Below are 20,814 nucleotides of genomic sequence, written 5' to 3' on the forward strand. Positions count from 1 at the left end.
TGGTAGCATTCTTGACCGCACCACACCCCATCCTTGTGGCTGATGTGCTGATGGCAAAGGGGAAGGGAGCTAGAACTGTAAATCACCAGTGATGTCTTGAAGCCTTCTTTCTGCCTTCATTCATTCACTCATTCATCACTCACTGAGACCTTCTTCAGGCCAGTCACTTTACTAGACACCAAGAAAACAAAGCTGAATGAGGCACTGGCCCTGAGTGCACATTATACTTAAAATATTAGTTACAACCTCCCACAAGAATGTCAAAGAATGGCAGGATGACCACTGGGATGAAGCTACATGAGGAGACCTCTGTGAGGAACCCCAAATCCTGCTAAGTCTGTGGCTTGGCAACTGACATTTTTCCCCTGGGTCCTCAGACCCCGAGTCCAAAGGGCACATACTGATGTGCTTCCCAATACAGACAAAAGGTGCCAAGAGTAATTTTTCTCTCTTGAAGCTGGGGGTCCACCTTTTGGGTGGTTACCTCAGGGACAGGGTGGAGACAAGGAATACAATGTGTCCTTGTGTGGTGATCAGATAACTCCAGCCAAGGCCATAAAGCAGTCACTCTCTGTCAGGTATTGGACTGAGCTTCCTGTTGAGCAAAAGGGACGTTGACAGCGTCTGGCCTCTGCCCAAAGCAGCCTCCTCTCATCCACAATAGGCACTTGTATCTACAGACAAGACAACTGGCCCCTGGCCCCTCTATGCTCAGAGCGATTCTTTGAAAAATCTTATCATGATAAGTTAACTGGCTTGGCTCCTCTCTCATCAAGGAAGGGGAAGGAGCGTCTGTGGTAACCTGACCACTCGGGCTCTTTGTGCTCTCCACCGCCCCGATCAGCCATGATCAGCTCTGATGAAGGTCTGGCTGGAGGCACTTGCTTCCTTCTCCCTCACTCCCACTCTCCTCAAGGCCTCTCTGCATTAAGAGAAAGAGTTCCTATTTCCAGAGCTGCCTATCCTGCTCCTTAAATAGGAAGTGATGTACGAAAGCTTATTTAGTCAGATGGGTTTCACTTTAGGTTCAGTTTTAAGTTTTTACCTTACGATCCTCACGTTTTAACATATTTTATCTGCCAAACTTTATTGATTGATTGATAATGGTTATGCCTATGTTTAAAGACAACTCTGACAACCAGAGCTTTAGATGAAAACCCCACATTACCATGCTGATTATTCAAAGTCTGGTCCCCTAAAAAAGGAAGCCTAGATTTTATTTAACCTCTTAATGTTTAGAATAGCTGAAAAGGTTTTTGAAATACTGAAAATGGCTCTCAAGCTGGCATGACTACATCTAGGCACCCCCAGCTTGGGACGCACTGGCATATGCCTAGGTTTCTGGTGTTACAGCTCTCCAACACGGGGAGACTTATTTCCGCAGGCTCGGCTGGTGTAACATAAGAGCAGATTTTATATCCCTAGTCTTGGTTCAGGCATAGGCACACAAATAAGCCTTCCGGGCATTACATCAGCTGGCTGAGGGAAAACGCTCAACAGAAATTTGTTGGATGAAGAAATAAATGAACAAATGGCAAGTATTTTTATGAACCCTTTATGAATAATTCCTCTAAGTGTGAGAAAGGGGGTTTCCTTGGAGAAAAAGCTGTTTATCAGTGATCATTTGAAACCTGCAAAGAGCAGGTATCGTGATTCCAGAAGCGGCTTTCAAAAGTCTTAAAGGGGTCCCACCTGGTATGAAATTCTCACAGGGGCCTGAAGCCCCTCGGGGTAGTTTTTTGTGCCATCTCTCTGAAGACTTACTTGTGGTGGTTTGTGCAGTGAGCATAAATCCTTAGTTTGTCCCGGATCACTCGGCCTGGCCGAGGCTTCCGCTGGAGCCCAGCCACATGCACGGCCAAGACTTTGGGGCCGATCAGGCGCTTGTAAAGGAGAGAGAGCCAGTAGTCCTGAGGGGAAGAGAGGCGGAGAGTCAGAGGAGGACACGCATTCAGGTGTTCTGCGTAAATGTACAAACACACAGGCCACTTCTTATCAGGAGTACAGTGAAACATGACCAGCGAGACATAACCGTGTAAGCATGGTCACCCCAGTGAAGCACTCATCTTCAGTTTACAATGAAGTGGCACTTCTAAAGTGGCCTTTTCAACTGATCAAATGAGGAATGTCAGTGGGGCGGGCCCAGAGTGGCACACAAAACAAATGAATCAAAGGTTTTCACATATAAAATAACTTCTTTTCTATGACTTTACTTTCATTCTAGTTTATGACTTCTGTTTAATTATAAAATGGAAGATTTTCAATCTTTAGGATTGTCACCAATATGAGAACCCAAAATGTCATCCTCCAAACCCTGTCATTGAAGACTATTAATGTGGTGGGAAGGAGAGAAGTGCCTCCAGGCAGGAGACCAGAGTCAAAAATGCAAACAAGAGTGTCTGCAAACCGTGGTGCTAATTTTTGGTCATTCTCAATAATTCTAAACTAAAAAGAGTAATTCTAAACTAGAAGGAATGTGATGCTGCTAACCATTCCAGGGTCTATTTGTAACTGATTAATAAATATCCAATCTGTATCCACACATGTACTTGAACTTACAAAAGTCTATTCCCCATCACCTTAATTTCTACTGTATTTTCTATTATCATGTTTTATTTTTATGTTTGATACAAAACATTTGGTACTTGTGTTGTATTTGCTCTTCTCTCCTTTGATGGGGTAATGAATTCAGTGTTTCTAACTTGCCATGTAAAACAGGGCCGCCTAATTCATTTAGGGGCTTCCCCCTCTCCACCAGTTCTAGTTTTCAGTGAACATCCCATTCATTGCATGCATGCTATTCAAGGTCTTAAAGACATCAACCGTATTTTCTCAGCCTTCATCTTTCTAGGCAGAAGCCTCTTAATGATCTGTGTTTTTCCCATGTGTGGTCATCTATATAACAGTAGCTGGTTTAAAATGTCCGGTGAATTGAATAAATCAGAACAAAGTCTCCAGCCACAAGAATAGCTCCACATCTGCCCTGAACTGTGAGCTCTAAGCTTTGCCCAAACATTCACTTTAATTAACTTTAGACTTAGGATGGCTGTTAAATATGGTTTCCTTACATTTAAAATGGCAAATATTTTGCCATTGTCAATCATATAAATGAAAAAACCCCTCAGTGGTTCAATTTTCTCTTATTTGACCACAATTTCTGTGTTTCTGATTTGAAGTAATCTTTGTGAAGTGATTACCACAGTCACCCATATTTCCAATGGGGCATACACCTTTTTCTTATTGATTTGTAACATATTAGTGATAGAAATATTTGGGATGTTTATGGAACAAATATTTTGGCCGTTTGTAGTCTGCTTTTTATCACTTTTTATGACATTTTTTGACATGGAAAATTTAAAAACTTTACAGAAAAATGTATCAGTCTTTTCCTTTTAATTTCTTTCTTTTTTTCATTCTTAGAAAGTCCTTCCTCACACAAGAATCAGAATAATCTACTAATTTTTAAAATATTATTTTTATTTTATCATTAAACAATTTAAGCTCTTAATATATTCATTCAAAAATATCTTGGTGTACGGTACTGACTTTATCATTGTCTAAATAATGTGCTAGTTGTTGTAGCATCGCATAGCATCATATCCTTAAATCCATCTCTATCACATACTAAATTATATACGTGTGAAATATAAATATTATATTGTATAATGTCATATATTGTAATGTATAGTATTATATACTATATTATACTGTGTATATAATATTGTATTATAATGTATATTGTATATCATTATATATTTTATAATGTATATTATATTGTGTATTATAATTCATATATACAACACGTATACATACATGTATATAATATATATATACACAATATTATACATTATAATATAAATAATATATAATTATACATAATATGTGTATTATATGATATATAATATCATGTTATATATATTTAAATATATTTAAATATATGCATATATAATATATAATATTTTATGATATATATCATGATACATATACTGATAAGAAATGTTATATATAATCCTGTGTCTGGATTTCCTATTTCTCCCACTGAGCTCTCCATTTAAAAAAATCAGTTTCATAAAATTTTCATTATTATAATTTACATTTTAATATCTAGAGATTCAAGTTCATTTCATTATAATTTTTCTTTCTTTGTTCAAACTTTCTTCAATTAGTCATATTCACTTATTTTTCCAAATAAACTCTGGAATCATTTTTTGTAGTGGTGGTTGTTGCAGAGAAGTTTTTGAAGGTAGCATGAATTTTACACTATGTTTGGCTAGCCTTTTTGTGTTCTGCCAGGATGCTTATAGGAGTCATGTTTTGTCCTCAATATTTGAACTTTTACCAGGAATGTGTTAATGTGAGTTTCTGCATTAATTTACCTGTATTTGGGGAAATACTTTTAATCAGAAAGACTAAGGCCCTTCTTCAACCTATGACAATTTTCTTTAAATGTACCTTCAAATTCTTTTCTGGTCTCTCCAATCTGTTTCAGGAGTCTGTCTGTTAAATCTTCATCCTTAGTTCTGCACATTCATCATCTCTTTTCTCATTGTTTGAAAATCTTTTTGTTTCCCTCTGCAAAGGGTAAGTTGTCCTCCACATTACATATCCACTTTCTACAGAATCACTGCTGTCATTTACTAAATCCAATGAGTACTACAATTTCAGTTTCTTTGTAACCTTTTCTTGCCAATTTAGCTTATCTGATTGACACTCATTTAAAAAATTTTGTTTCCATTTTCTGTGTGCTATGTATATGTTTTTCATATACAGGAGAATATATGTAACTTACATGACAGTTCTGAAGCATGAGGATCCACCATCCATTTTAAAAGCTACCAAAATACCACACTGTTGCGTCTAGTTATGTGATTCTTCCTTTTCCTGTTTTTGTGTTTTTCATTCCCTTGCTTCATAGTTTAGTTTTATCCATACATTTGCTTCTAAGCAATATATTATTTAATTTGTTAGCTTTATAAAAGTGGCATCATGCTGTATGTATTTTCTGTGACTTACTTCTTTCACTTAACATTATGCTTCGATGCTTCATCCAGGTAGTTACACGTACTTACAGTTCATTCATTTTTAATATTGTATGATACTGTATTGTGTGAACATACTACAATTTACTTACCCATTCTTCTGCTGAGAGATATTTGGATTGTGTTCAGATTTTTGCTATTATGAACAATGTGGCTGTGAATATTCTTGTTCCTGTTTCCTAAGACCCAGGTGAAGAAATCTGGAGAAGTATTACTCCAACTGTGATTGGAAACCAGCCGCAGCCTCATCACCTGGGTGCTTCTTAGAAATGCAAATTCATGGACTTCATCCCAGATGTACTGAATCAGAATCTCCAGGGATGAGGCCCCCAAATTATGTGGCACTCCAGGTGATTCAGATGCTTGCTAAAGTCAGAGAAGCACCGTTCTAGAATACATACCTAAGAGTGGAACTGCTGGGTCACACACAGGTATGCAAATATTCAAGTTTACAGGATAATGCCAAATTGTTTTCCAAAGTGATTCTAATTATTCCAACTTACACTTCCTCCAGTGATGTCTGTATGAGTTCCCTTTGATCCACATCCTTGCTAACACTTTTTATTTTTAGACTTAATTTTTGCCAATCTCATGGGCATAAAATGTGTATTTCTTTTTGTGTGTTGTTTAAGAAGTCCTTCCTAATATTTAGTTCATAAAGATATTTTATACTTTCTTTAAAACTTTTAAAGTTTTTTTTTTCATAGTTAAGTCTTTAATCAATGTAGAATATAGTTTCCCTTCAGGGGAATCTAGGATTTTAGTTGGTAAGTCAGTTTTGATGGTGGGTTAAAAGCCAAAGTCAATGTGAAATTTACACCTTTACTTAGCTCCATGTGCTGTTTTCAGACTCCTCCCTTATCCTAACTCTTCTATTAGTTCCCTATTTATCCTCTCTCTCTCTATTTTTTAGGACTACATCTTCCCTCCCTCACTGTCTTTATCTCTCCCTCATGTAAACCAGCTCTCAGCAGAATCAGATTTTATTTCCTTCCCTCCTCCCTTCTTTTATCCCTCCCTTTCTTCCTTTTCTTTTATTTTGCTATGAATATGTGTCATTTATATAATCACAAATAAAATTAAACAAATGGAATGCTTCCTGACTATCTCTTAAGGAAATGACATGAAAAGGCAGAAAAAAATTATCTTTATGAATAGAGCAGATAGAAAAAAAAGAATGTACATGTATATCGAGCAACAACAGACATTGTATGAAAGATGGAATATGAAGAGAAGTTTTCAAACAATAAGAATCATAAAGAAGGAAGGCAAATACCAAGGCTTTTCATGTCAATTAAAAAAAAAACCCCAAAGCAAGGAAGGCATTGCAATTTTCAAGATACAAAGAGAGACACAGACAGACATTCTTTAAGTATATCAGACAAGAGAAGAGGTTGAAGAAAAATAGTGTCCATTTATTAGCTGGAGAGGGAAAACTAATAACAGATGACACTAAAGAGACAGAGGTTTTAAATCTTTTCTTTTTCTTTAGTATTTGTCAAAAAGTCAATTGTGGTATGAAAGCTAGAAAATGCAGTATATAGAGTAAGTTGAACCAAAATAAATGGGAAAAAAGAAGGAAACTGACAGAGGGTTGCAGAGTTTACTGGATTAATCACTGAACCATGTGTTCTTCGAGGTCTAAGACTACTTATGCCTTCTTAAAGCCCATGCCTAGTAGAGTGCCTGGCTTATAGGAGGTGCTAGAATTAAGTTATGGAACGTGTACTATGTTTAAGGCTCTGTGCTAGGCATTAGATATAGTGGTGAATACAGCAAATATAGTTCTTGCCATCATGAAGTTTATAATTTAGCAAGGAAAAGAGTCCTTAAGCCAATGAGTTAGGCAATTAATTAATTTCAATAGCGCTAATGGTCATGGAGAAATCAGTAAGACCGTACTGTATCATAGCAGACGTGACTCAGGCTGGACAGGGGGTCCTGGTCAGGGAAGGAGTTTTGTTGCCAGAACCTGCACGGACCTCAGCCTGGCGTCTGGCTTCCAGGAGAGGAGTGTAGCTTTGGAGTGTGTACCATGAGGCTGGAAAGCTGGCAAAGGGCAGCTGCTGACGGAGGTGTGATCAGGGCTTGGGCTCGCAGCTTGGATTGTCTACACTGCACGACCCTGAAGCCTTTGATGATACGCTACAAAACGAGGAGTGGGAAGGGGGTGCTGGCCTGTGACCCTAGGCTCTGACCAACCAGGTGAGACCTATGGATACGTTCTTCCTCTGCAAGCATTTTCTGAGCACATGTTAGTGGCACATGTGTACTCTCTTCAACTCGAGGGATACCAGGATGAACAAGACATCTTCCTGTCCTCAAGGAACTTAGGGGCCAAGATACATGTAAACAATTCTCTGTAAAACAACTAAAGTAAACACCACATGAGCAGGAGGTGCTTGCAGTGCTTTGGGAATTCAGAAGAGGAAACAATTACTTATGACTGGGGGATTCTGGGAAGGCTTCACAAAAGACCAAAGGTGAAGTAATTTACTTGGAGTTGAAAGGTCTATATCAAATCCTGGGAAGTTATTTATTATCTCCAAAACTCAGTTTCCTCATAGGGGTTTAATGAGATCTGGAAACATTTATCATTAGTGTCTGAAATATCAAAGTACTTAATAAACCTTGCTAATTCTTCTCTATATTCCTTGAAAAAGTTTTTAGGCTCATGAAAATAGTTATATTCTAATATGTACACAGTTATGTTCCAAGTTGCCTTGAAAATATAAACATAAGTGAGGTGTGTGTGTGTGTGTGTGAGTGTGTGTGTGTGCCTGTGTGCATGTGCTGGGAAGGTTAAGGATGGTTGGAAGGAAGCTCCTTTAGATCAGGGCTTAACTCTGCATCCTCAGTGCCTGTGAATATAGACATCAGCACTCAATAAATACTTGGTTGAATGAATGACCAAATCAAGTTTACCTCCTGAAGCTGATAGAAGGTTTTTCCAGGGCCGAATGGGTGTGAAATGATAACTTTACAAGGGTCATAGGTCATGATTTTCTTAAGCACTTATAGGCTTTGCTGCAGGTGCCTAAACTCGTTTAATCTCAATATTTCCTACTTCCGGGACGTATACATGTGCTGAAGTGTGACAGCTAAATGACAAATACTTTTTCCATCACGGAGCCTCTTGTCTGACTTCCAAAGTCACAAAAACCTAGTTAGCTCTGGTGGGCACAAATGCTACTATCCCAGTAGCCACTTTTAATCTAGATATCTGACTCTAGGGAGCCAAGAAGAAGGGAAGTGGAATATCCCCATGGATCTGCACTCTAGATGTGGTGGTGGGTCAGAGCTCACATGTAAGGGAAAGAACCCTGCTGCTCAGACTTACTCCACAGAGAAGGAGCTGCCGGACAGATCCAGAAAGTTTCCATGTGACTAAAGCATCCTTAGAAATACTAAAAGCTATCACTTTCCCTGCTGCCCTCTTTAGAGGGAACAAAATCCCCTCCAATCTATTTTTTGACAACCTTACTTAAAACTGTCAAATGGTTCCCTGTTGCTTGCAGGCTCAAGACCAGTGACTAAAACCAGAGGTTTTACCCTGAATTGATCCCTTACCACCCTGCCTTTCTCTACCTGGCCTTTTATGCTCAAGGACATTGATTTTTTTTTTCTCCCTCCCACTACAGACAGGGCCTTCCTGTTTCTTTAATCATCTCCCACTCCCAACCCACACACCCCTCCCCAACATGCCAGCGCGCGCACACACACACACACACACACAATTTGTTAACTCTTAGCTCAGACGTTAACTCTAGGGCCACTTTTCCAGGGAAACCTTTCTGGACCACCCCCATCCCCTGCCTGAGTGAAGTCACCTTTCTATGTTATGTGTTCTTGTAGAACCATTTCTTTCTCTAAGGACACTTGATTCAGTTTGTATTTACACATTTATTGGTAGGATTTTCTGATTCATATGTCTCTTCCTTTCTAGACTATGAATTCAGTGATGATGGACTGCGTTTTCTCACAGCTGTACCCTCAGAGCCTAGCAGCATCTAGAACATAAAGGTGCTCAATAAATAGTTGGCAGTAGAAGGGCCTGGGGGGCGCCCATTTCCCCTTGGTCTGGCCCCCTGCCCCTTGCCTCTCTTACCCAGTCTTATCTACAACTGGACTTCAGGTAAGGTACCCCTAAACAAATACAGAGTTTTTCTGTACTCAGCCCCATCAATCTCAGACCTGAGGAAGGGTGGGAGGAAGCACTGGCTCAGCTGGGGCTCTGTGGTGCAGCCAGTGGCAGCAGTGAGGAATTTCTAGCCCAGTACAATGAGGATGATGCCCAAACCAGAGAACAGAGAACTGAGTGGAAGCGAGACCCAGGAATCCTCCAACCTAGAAATGCAGCCCAGAGGGTCATCACACAAGGGGCACCAGAAATACTGGGTATGAAATCAGAATTCCAGGCATGCTGCAAGTGAAGGCGATCATAAGCATGCACAAAGAATTATAAAGGCCTGCCTTCATCTGCTCATTGAGACAAGGTGGGTGACATTGCCTGCATTCAAAATGCCAGGGGCAAAACTGATAAGTTTGCTATAAAAATGCCAAGTTACAATGCTTTTAATGAGAGTCGCTTTTGGCAAAAAATGCATCTGAACTATTTTTGTTTCTCTTGGATAGTCAGATCATGAGGGTTTAGAATATCAATGAAACATTTTCTAGAGTTTATTATTGAGAATTATTGCCAAATGGTACAGCCATTGTGGAAACCAGTTTGACAGTTCCTCAAAAAGTTAAACACAGAATTACCCTAACACAGCAATTCCGCTCCTAGGTATACAGATATATATCCCAAAGAATTTAAAACAGGTACTCAAATAGATACTTGTATGTGAATGTTCATTACAGTGTTATTCAAAATAGCCAAAAGGTAGAAACAACCCAGGTGTTCCTCAGCAGATGAATGGATAAACAAAATACATATCCATATAATGGAATATTATTCAGTCATAAAAAGAATGAAGTTCTGACATGCTACAACATGGATGAACCTTGAAAACATTATGCTAAGTGAAACAAGCGAGATACAAAAGCACAAGTACTGTATGAGTCTACATATATGAAGTATCTAGAATACATAAATTCATATATACAAAAAGTAGAACAGAGGCTACCAGAATCTGGGGGGAAGTGAGATTGAAGAGCTATTGCTTACTGGGTTCAGAGTGATGAAAAATTTTGGAAATAGACATGAGAGATGGTTGTACCACATTGTAAATGTATTTAATGCAGCTGAATTGTATTCTTTAAAATGGTTAAGTGAGCAAATTTTATGTTATATATATTTTAGCACAACAAAAAAAGAAAAAAATTGTCAGAAATAATCTTTCTTGAGAATAACCTGGTAATATATATCAAAAGCCTCAATTACTGTATACTCTTTGACCCAACAATTCCACTTCTCATAATTTATTCCAAAGAAATAATCCTAGAAATGTGCAAAGACTTATCTGTAAGATGGTTGTAGTAGCCATTGTTGATTTTGTGCCCTAATATCAATTCTTCCTCCTTCTAATTACAGCATCTGGATTTTCTTTTGGGAAATGGTTTAGCTATGATTGTATACTGTTTATCAAGGTTCCTTCATCTCCCTTGAGGAGAGTAAGTGATCATATTAGGCCAGCTGGACATTCTCTCCAGGGAATCTAGAAACAATGGTTTGACAGCATATTGAGAGTGGCTGGAGCGAATTTATTCTATGCAGTGGCAACTTGAGGGGACTGACTGCTGCCCTGGATCCTATCCTTTCCAAGCTGGGTGCTTCGGCTTTTCAACCACCTCATTTCTTCTCTGCTTAAGTTCTCTAGATTCCCTCCCTTCCCTTTTTTCTTATGAGCAAAGAATTTTAATTGGTACAATGATCATCACAGCATTATTTTTAATAGGGGAAAAACCTGAAAACAAGTGTTCAATAAATAAATTACTAGATAAGCAAACTGTGGGAAATCTAACTGGATATTTTTTAAGCCACTAGAAATTCTATTTTAGAAGAATATTTAATGATGTCAATTATATATATATAAAATGATGTTCATTATGGTGCATAGAAAAAGAGCAGACTTTAAAAGAGGGTAATCCTATTTTTGAATGGAAATAAGTGTCTCTGTGCAATTTAACTTGGATATACACCTAAATGAAAATGGTAGTTATCTCTGAGTAGTACTACTTCTCCTTCTTTCAGTTCCTTGAAAGGCCCATTCTCCCACACCTCTGGGCCTTTAGAAAAGCCATTCCCTTTAGAGTTCTTCTCCCAGTGCCCTGCTGGCTATCTCCTTCTCAGTCTTTGGGTTTCTGCCTAAGTGGAACTTCCTCTTGGAAGCCTCTCTGAAGTCCCATGTCCAGGTTAGGGTTTCTCTTGTATATGATCCTGTGAACCCTGTGGTCTCCACCTCATAGCAGTCTTCACCGTGTATGCTAATTGCCTATTTACTTGTATGTATTCTTCACTAGACCCTGCAGTGACTTCAGGGTCCATGTTTGTGCTAACAATGTCAACGAACATTTGAGTGCTTAATATGTGCTTCATGTGTATTATCTCATTGAATCCACTACTAAATCCTATGAGGAAGCACAGTTCCTATTCCTCTTTATAGGTGAGGATACTGAGGCTTAGAGACAGATAAAAAGCAATGTACAGAATTGTAGCTCCATCACCCAGCATGGGGCCTAGGTGCATAGTAAGTGTCTTAGAAATATTTGTTGAATTAATGGATGAAAGTACTAAAGTTATGTAGATAAACCTCACTATTGCAGTTCTCTGAATTTATGATTAAAAAGTGTTGCTAGAGTTAAAAGTATGGACCTGATCAAATGAGTAAGATGTCAGTGCGCAGCCAAAGGGCAAAACATCTTATCTCATTGATTAGTGAATTCAGGCTGAAGCTTCCTTAAAAATTCAGAGCTAGTGTTGCCTGGAGATAAAAATCAGCCCCCATCCTCTCTCCTCTGAATTAGTAAAATAGAGGCCATACTTCACTGGCTGAATTAGGTACAGGTAAAGGCTGGAGGTAAACGCACTTGTCCTTGCTGAACTGCCACCCACAAGATGCCCTGTACTCCTATTTGCTGTACTTTGAGGACCAGAGCAGAGCCTGAGCAGACCCAGAAAGGGCCTGAAATGTCAAGAACTAACCTGGGACAAATGTGACCATCAGCTGAGCACTGCAGTGAAGAGAAAAGGGGCAGGCTGCCAAAATCTCAATTTAAGTTAGGATTCAGCAAACAGAAAAGTAAGTGATAAGAAATCTCTTGCTTTTCACTAGGATTGTCAAATTTCCTAAGTTCACTGAGTTCTTCCTGAGTCTCTGAGGATTCTCTGAAATAATAAGACATATATTATTGTTATTATCTACTCTCAGTCTCTACTCTCAGTTCCTGCTAATATCTGGTCTTTGACCCTGGTTCCCGACACACAGCTCCTAAGCCCCTTGGAATTTCCTGGGTGATTGGAGCATGATTTGTTCTAATGAGGCTACTCTTGTTGGGCTCCTGGATGGGGGCTGGTCACCAGAAAACCCAAGCGTAATAAAAGCTGGCAACTTTCAGCCATACTCCCCCATTCTCTGGAGAGGGGAGAGGAACTGGAAATTTAGTTAATAATTGATAGTATACATGATGTAGCCTTCATAAAATCCCCCAAAGAATGAGGTTCAGAGAGCTTCTGGATTGTTGAACACATCCCAATTCTACAGGGTCACAAGATCCCATGCACAGGACTCTTCTGGACCTTGCCCTATGTGTCTCTTCATCTGTATCCTTTGTCATATAATAAACCAGTAAACAGAAGGTATGTGTTTCCCTGGGTTCTGTGAGCTGTTCTAGCAAATTATCGACCCTGAGGAAGGAGTCATGGGAACCCTGATTTATAGCACTTGCTGAGCACCTGTGATGCACTGGACAAACAGAAATAACTAAGACACAGTTTCACACCTTGAAGAGCTCAGAGTTTAGTTGGCCAAAGCCACTGTGGTCTCTAAGCAGAGATTCTGAGCAAGCTCTGAGGTCTCATCTCTTCCTCTTTAATTGACTCATCCTCTGAGCATTGGTAGGCAGAGGGGCGCAAGCACCCATGCCTTGAGCAGATCTTTTCTTTCCCCAAACTTGTTCTCTTTTACACCAAAACTTTTCTGTCCCCAAAGTATTTGTATAAATTAGGAAAGTTAAGTGCATGTGACATGCTGAGAGAAGAGGCTTTATAATAACACACTGCCTTCTAGGTGGGCTACAGACGCTGAGCCAGTGGAGAGATTCCTGGTTCACTCCTTTGTCCAGGGTGGCAGGATGCTAGCACCTTTTTGACCACAAAGACTAGACTTAAGTTTGTGAAGTCAGCCACCACTCCCAACAGGCCAACGAAAAGGTCACCCTGCCCCAGAGGAGACATTTCTTGACAGCCACTCTGACAAGCTCAGGGGCCTCAGAACCCTAAAGTGAAGGTTGTCTCCACCCAGACAGCTCCAGGAAAGCCTGTGGAACATTGCATTGTCCACAATCTATTTTGCAGCTGCTTCAATTAAAGAATTAAACTGTGTCTGAGTAGCAGCAATATCCACGAGAGCCAAATTGGATTTCTCCTTGGAAAACAGGCTACAGACCACATCTTTATTGTGCAGACACTCATTAACAAATATGTACAAAAAATACCAGTCAGAGAAAGATGTTTTCCTGCTTTGGGGACTTATAAAAAAGCATTTAATTCAATCTGGCACGCATGGCTGAATCCGAAATGGCTACAGTGTGTAACTGGTGGGAAAGCATGACCAAAGCAGTTCTGTCCATCAGTGCACCCTCTGTAGGACAAATATACCCGCACATCGCTGGGGTTAGCAGAAGGCACTAGCTCCCTTCACTTTTTCTGAAAACTGGAGAAGGGTTTTCTATGCTTCAGGTGTGTCTGAGGGCAGGATCTTTCCTGAGGGAAAGAAATGCTGGCTGCAGGTAACTAGGGTAGCTCTCTGTCTCTCCCCTTGCTCCTGGGCAGAAGTTAAATTGCCAGGTGGGCCACAACTTATAGACCCTAGGACCATCTACAGAGGGATTTTAAAAATCACTTTTTAGGGAAGAGTTCCAAATAACCTCACATTTTACTGTTTCAAGTGTAGAATATGCTGTCTGTGCTTTTATGTGGTCCATTAAGGTTGTCTGGACTCCAGACCCTGCTCTACAAGGCTTGTACTCAAGTGGACCCAGGCCTCTCAGTGCAGTGGACTTCGAGGTACAAGGTAAGAGCCACCCTGCTAGGAGAAGCTATACCTGCTGGCTCATAGGGTATTTTCACTGATATCAGACTCCATGCGATTTGAAAAGAAGAGTTAGCTTTGCAATCACCAAAGTGTATTTTCTACCCTAAAACCAGGGCGTGAGTGTGGAAATATGAAACAGATAAAGAATCAAGTTGGGAAGGGACAGAGAGTCTTTGTTCCCCACCACTTCCTATGACAGAAGCTGGCAGGTACTTTGTTCTGTTTTTATGAAAAGCAAAGAGGTGTGTAAGGTGTTGAGGCTGTTCCAGGATGTGAGTAAATAGGTCCTGTGGGAATCTCGAGAGGAGGGGACCGAGGCAGTGGAGAGAGAAGGCATCTATGCTGTGCCTTGAGTATAATTCTCATTATGGTGACCATTTTTGTTGACATGAAGTGAAGAGGAGGACTGACAATTAACTGGCAAACCCATATTGTTAAACTGGATCATTCCCAACAGAAAATACACTAGAAACAAAATGAACCAAAGTGATTAATTCATACAGCAGAATTTTTCTGGATTGGGCTCTTTAAAAAAAAATTTAATACGGATGCCACCTTCTGACCAGGGACAACAAGCAGTCCTCCTGGTTGGGATGGCACAGAACCACTGGGGAAGGTTTTTATTTCCAGCCATTACCTCATCCTTAATATTCAGGGAGTGATTGAGGGTTAGTGACAGGAACACTCCGGAACAGGTACTTTGCCAATATGTATTCTTAATAAGTGCAAATGGGAAGCCATGGTACCAACTTTGATATTTCCCCACATATTGGAAATCAATCATTACAAACCTGACCAGCCTCATTTACAGTGTTTTGCAGACTTTGCATAAAGAAATATTAGTTGACGGAGAAGCTGGAAAGAACAGTGACCTTGGCACCGAAAGCCAGTATGAAATAGAATATGGACTCTTTGAAATGTGCAGAATTTTCAAAGTTCAAAAGAAAGTCCAATTCCAGAAAATTGCCAGCTGGAAAACAGCTTATTGAACCCTGAATGAAGACATTATTATAAATCTCATTACATAATTTGATAATTTTGACATTTGCAAAAGCACACTGACTTAAGTCTTGAATTGCACAAAGTCAAATTCGCCACATTAAAGAAGCTGGATGGAAAATTTTATTCTAATTTTGCTCTGGTCATCATTTCTTGGTTTTAAGTGATGGCAGTTGTTTAAAAGCATAAGTGGGACACTGAAATGCATTTAAAATTTCTCTTATAATTAAGAATTAAAGTCTGTGCTATCTCTCACTTTTACCTCAGTGAAGTTTCCTTGTCAACTTGGAATGAAAAAATTGGCAGAGTTCCCTCCTATCTTCTCTACCCACTTTGCCAAAGATATAAACAAATTTTCAGATGCTCTTGCGGAAACTGGACCAGAATATCCAATAGATTAGGAGCTTTTCGTAATAAGAGATTTCCTATGGCAGAGTCAAGGTCCTGTTCCACCTGCTCTCCCAACTACCTAATCCTAAACCCCTCTCTCAGTCCCCATGCTCAGAAAGGCCCTGGGTTCAAAAGAGCCCCACAGTTGGCTTAATGCTTTACAGATGCTCTACTGTTGCTGTTTTGAAATTCTTAATAATTCTGTCTTTCAATTTGTTTTGTAAATGAACCTAATGAGACAAGGGAGCATGCGCGTGAGCAGAGGAGATATGCCCAGTACATGTGTCTGTAGTCCTTTGCTATCCAATTAACGCATAGTGTCTGCAATGCCCCAGAAGCACGGTGGATCCACGATGGGTGGGAACTTGGTGAGACTTAAAGTGAGTGCAATGTGAGTGGTGTAAGTGGGGAGTGGAGGGGCTGACAGCTTTGAGAGGCCACACTTTCTGTTCACATCAGAACTTGTTTCAAACACAGGAAGAAGGCAACAGTATTCTATGAAACATAAAAGAACACTATCATATCTTTTCTTACTCTTATTACTTCCCTGTATTAGACAACAACTTCTGCTGGAAAAGAAAACAGAGGGAAAGGGAAAGGTTGGGCAACCCACTGTTCCTTTTCCTTTCAGTCCTTCCTTCCTTATCAATAATTTGAAGGTAGGGAATATCAATAGAATGTCTATATATCACAAAGTGAAATAAAAAATAGTTGAGTTGGTTTTGTGCAGTGTTTTCATTGTTCTTGTAAGAGCAAAGTACATATGCAGGTACAAGCTATGAAATACAAATTGTATAATTTTGGTAATTCACACACAACTTAAATGTTCTTATATTAGTATTTAAGTCTCACATGCACAATATAAAGATGAATGGCAAAATTCATGCTAGTTATTTAAACTTTTAGTATTTTTTTACTTAGAAAAACACTAAATATCAAATAAAAAAATACCATAAATTAAGAGAGAGACTGGCAGAAAGGAAAAAAAGCTTTGCATTTTAGTACCTTTAATGGCACTTAAGGAGGTGCCCCATTTTCATTTTGCATGGGGTCCTGCAAATATGTATGTGTCATGATGAGACCTCACTTTTCTTCACAATTCTTGGGCAGCATGAGGAAAGTAGCGTTTGGTCACTTCTAACACTCACTATCAATGTTTCAACTTAACATTTTTGATGTAACTCTCCAGTAAGAGTACCTATCTTGTAGGTTAATGCTCCCCAAGTGCAAGGCAAAATTACATGAAGAGTTGTCTAAGAATGCATTGTCTAAGATGTAATTTTCCAACATTAAATAGTCTGAACAAGGGTATCATGACTGCCTCAGGCGAAAAAGTCCACAGACTCAGAGGCTAGAGTTTCTGAGATTTCTAGCCTTCTAGCATGGTTAGATGTGGAAACAGTTATGTGTGCTACTTAAGGACCTGGAGGTAGGAGGAAGGTATAGGAAAGGACTAGGTTGAGCAAGGGAAATCCCAGCCTTGTGAGTAGAATGCTTAGAAGTAAGGTCTAGAGAGAATTTTGTCTTTTACTATGGGTTTGTGTTCACATGGGTGATAGAGAAAATTATTGACATTTTTTATGAGAAAGCTACAGCTTTACAGCTGTGGTGTGGCTGTGAAATAGAAATGGGTATAAGTCATTTACACAAACGTCATTTCTCGTAGTAACAATCACATTATTAGATGTATCAGATAAACTCTGATGTAAGTTTTATTTTGGTTTCAACACTAACTCCAGTATTAAATTAAACTCTATAGTATAAAGTTTAGCACTACGCATGGGGAACCAGTCTCATTCCAAAACCACATTTCCTTGCCTCATATTTCAGCGTCTGTGCTCCTACAGCAGGCCATCTGCTCATGACTTCAAACATAAATACAGAGAACATTGTTTCTAAAGGACCTGGAGGCTACAACACAGAACATGGTCGTCATTAAGTTTACAGATGACACTAATGGGAAGAAGGCTGGGTTAGGAATTCTAATAGGAATAAATGTAGGGTAGAGCCCTGGAGAGAAAATCTTAGCCATAAAACTGAATGATGGTGAAGGGCTGCCTTTGTGTGGCCATGACTAGATTAGGATCAGGGCTCATGGGGTTGGGAGATGGGGCTGGTATAAATTTCTGAGGCCTACCACTCGGGAAGAGGGGCCATCGTCCAACCGTGCTAATATCAGTTCAAGTCCCTTGCAAAGATTTCCAGCCAGTCCACCCTTGCTTGGGGAGGGGTGGAAACATGTTTCCAGGAGAGCTCAGACCCATTCTGGAGTTTGTACAGCATCAATGTGATTTAGGGTAATACTATCCTGGGGTTTGTATAAAGGAGGCAGAATGTGTAAAATGGTTCCTTACTCATTCCCATCCAATCCATCCGCGTGTCCTTTCATTTCTACCTCCTCCTCTCTCGTCTGTCCATTTCTGCCCTCTTCATTGCTGTAGCCCTGGTCTGAGTCATCACAGTTTCCATCTGGTCTGCAACAGCCCTCTATCTAGGCTCTCTGCCTCCACTCTTGACTGTTTACAATCCATTCTCCACAGAGCAGTTAAAGTCATCCTCCTAAAACGTACATCAGATCATATCAGTTCCTCGTTAACTCCCGCCTGTGTCTGCTCATTGCACTTAGACTAAAATCCACGCTCCTCATGGGGATCTTCACGCTCTTATCAGCTGCCTCCTGCTTCACTCTCCGACCATCTCCTATCTCACCGCATCCAGCTGCCTCTGTTCTATGAATCCCCGGACTTGCGGACTTGCTCCCTTCCATGGCCTGCACAAAAGTGCTTCTCCCAGCTCTTTTTGAAACCACCTCATTTCCATCCTTTATGTCTCTGCTTCAGTGTCCCTCTTCAGTGACCTATCTTTACCACCTTATCCAAAATAGTTCCTTCACCAAACCTTTATGGCATTTCTCACAATTTGTAGTAATTATCTTACTATGTCTCTCCCCTAGATAAACTCTGAGCTTTTTGAGAGCAGAAGGCCATGTCTGTTTCCTTCATAGGTATATTCCCAGAACCTAGCACAGTGTTAGCACAAAACTGGTATTTAATAAATATGTGTTGAATAACTAAACTTATCTTCTGTTACAAGGCCACTACAGTGCCCAGCATATTTTAAAACTGGATCTCTGAATCCTATGGTCATTTCTGGGGAAGGTATCTGCAGCCACAGAGCTGATGAACACACCTAGGCAGTAAAATTAACCTTATTTTCAGGCTCCCAAATGCTTATCTGAGGCCCTTCAAGGATGGGACAGGTGGTCTCTGAACCATGGTCTCAGGAAGCATGGTTAGGTGGTCAAGTGGTGGCAGCTTTGACTTTTTCTTTCTATACTTTCCACCAACACTTTCTATGCCTTGGAGACTACTTCTGAATTTAGTATCACCTACATACTCATTAAGGTGGCTTTAACATCTGCCTCCTACATTGCGAATGGTGACAAGAGAGGCAACAATTAAATGGTTCCTCATCCCTGACAGCCTCACAGCAGGCATCCCTCTGTTCAGCTCAGAGTCACTCATCACTCTCCAGTATTTGTCTTCCCCTAGCCAGCTTTTAGTTCATTTGACTGGCTTCGATTCAACACTCTTAAGTTTTGAAAGCTGAGCTTTATATAATTCTAGATGCTTGCATTCTCTAAGTCATGTCATTTTATCAAAAAAGCATATGATGCGGGTTTTAGAGGGCATTTCTGGCAGCAGAACTGGAATTAAAAAAAAAAGAGTCAGAGAGCAAGAGGATGGATAGTACTTTGATCAAGGTTCATTCCCCAGGCCACATGGTGATTCCATCAGTGGAGCAAAGTGTATGCAGATCAAACCATGAGAGCCAGTGGAACACAAACACCCAATTAGTTCTAATAACCTTTGACTGGTAAGTGAAAGGAGAGAACTATGAAACTATGGACACCCAGACAGAATTTTGGGACCAAATCACTGAGTTTCCCATCTGATGTGTCAGCTGGAAGTGCAGTTCCTCTGAGCACCGTACTGTGTATTCATTAGAACATGGGGAGCTAAGTGATTGGGAAGCAACGGCCCCAAATGAGCTTTACAGTTACTGGGAATGAAAAAGAAAGGCCCTATATTTTTAAGAGAAAAAGCTATATATATATATCTGACAGCTCCACCCTACTCATAGCAAATCCCAATCATCTTTAGCAAAACCACTCTATTATCCTGACACAGACGTGCACAGTGGGAAGGTGCTGTGAAAAATCAGTGATAATGACCACAACCCTTTATAGTACAGTCTGGGCTCAATTGTGATGTCTTTGAGTCCATTCAGGACAAGGTAGGTCACCTTCCATCTTCAAACACACACACACACGCACACACGCACACACACACACTCCCCAAACCCTTACTCAAGCAACAAACATACAGCAACAATCTTACACACATAAGATACACACAAGATGAATTATGCAAGGAAATTATTTTCTTCTTAAATTGCATTAAACTTTTCTGTCTTGAAACTTCTGAGTTATTAGTCTTTATAATACTATTATCTAGTTAGTGCTTTTGTTTTTGTTGTGTTGAGAGACTAATAGAGATGAAAATAATGTTTTTAAAAAATATTTCCAGTTAAGTCTGCAAATATACTGATTGATAGTGATATCTACCAATATTTAAAATGCACCCACCCTTTGATTAAGTAATTTTATTTCCAGGTGTTTCTACTACAAAATTATAGCAATACAGAAAGACATCCTTAACCACCCATCTTCTCCACTTTTGTACCCAAGCAGCTAAACATAGCTGGAGAAAAGCATATGATCAGACAGACAGGTTTCATCTTAAATGTGATCCCACGCCTCAAATGTGTTCCTTAGTGCTATCAGTAATCTTAGGATGTTTCTTTAGTTTTTTCAAGTTTGCTTTTCTAATCTCAGCGATGACTATTTTGTACATTTCCTCTCTATTCAAATCCCCTTCTCCACTCACTTTCCTTCCTCTCAGCCCATGACATTGCCTTATCTTCAAACAATACAAGAAATCATGATCTGGGGGCTCCTTCCTTCCCAACACCCAATCTATGCATGGTTGTCTCTGTACCCTACTCTTTCTTCCCATACAAGTCAGAAGTGCTGTTTCTCCTAGAGAAGGTTAGTCTCTATCTATTCT

At 39.8% G+C, this 20,814-nt stretch overlaps 1 protein-coding gene across 3 annotated transcripts in view; it reads right to left on the reverse strand.

Annotated features, from left to right (window-relative positions):
• HPSE2 (heparanase 2 (inactive)) overlaps positions 1-20,814 on the reverse strand; it is a 620,206-nt gene that overhangs the window by 30,039 nt on the left and 569,353 nt on the right. For 2 of the 3 annotated variants that reach the window (XM_064488325.1, XM_010974414.3), the window contains one exon: positions 1,765-1,910. The exons of the other annotated variant lie outside the window; for it this stretch is intronic. In XM_064488325.1, coding sequence (XP_064344395.1) covers positions 1,765-1,910 — 146 coding nt within the window. The remainder of the gene's footprint in view (positions 1-1,764; positions 1,911-20,814) is intronic. 3 annotated transcript variants of the gene reach the window in all.

Source organism: Camelus dromedarius, chromosome 8, assembly GCF_036321535.1.
Source record: "Camelus dromedarius isolate mCamDro1 chromosome 8, mCamDro1.pat, whole genome shotgun sequence".
Classification (NCBI taxonomy): domain Eukaryota; kingdom Metazoa; phylum Chordata; class Mammalia; order Artiodactyla; family Camelidae; genus Camelus; species Camelus dromedarius.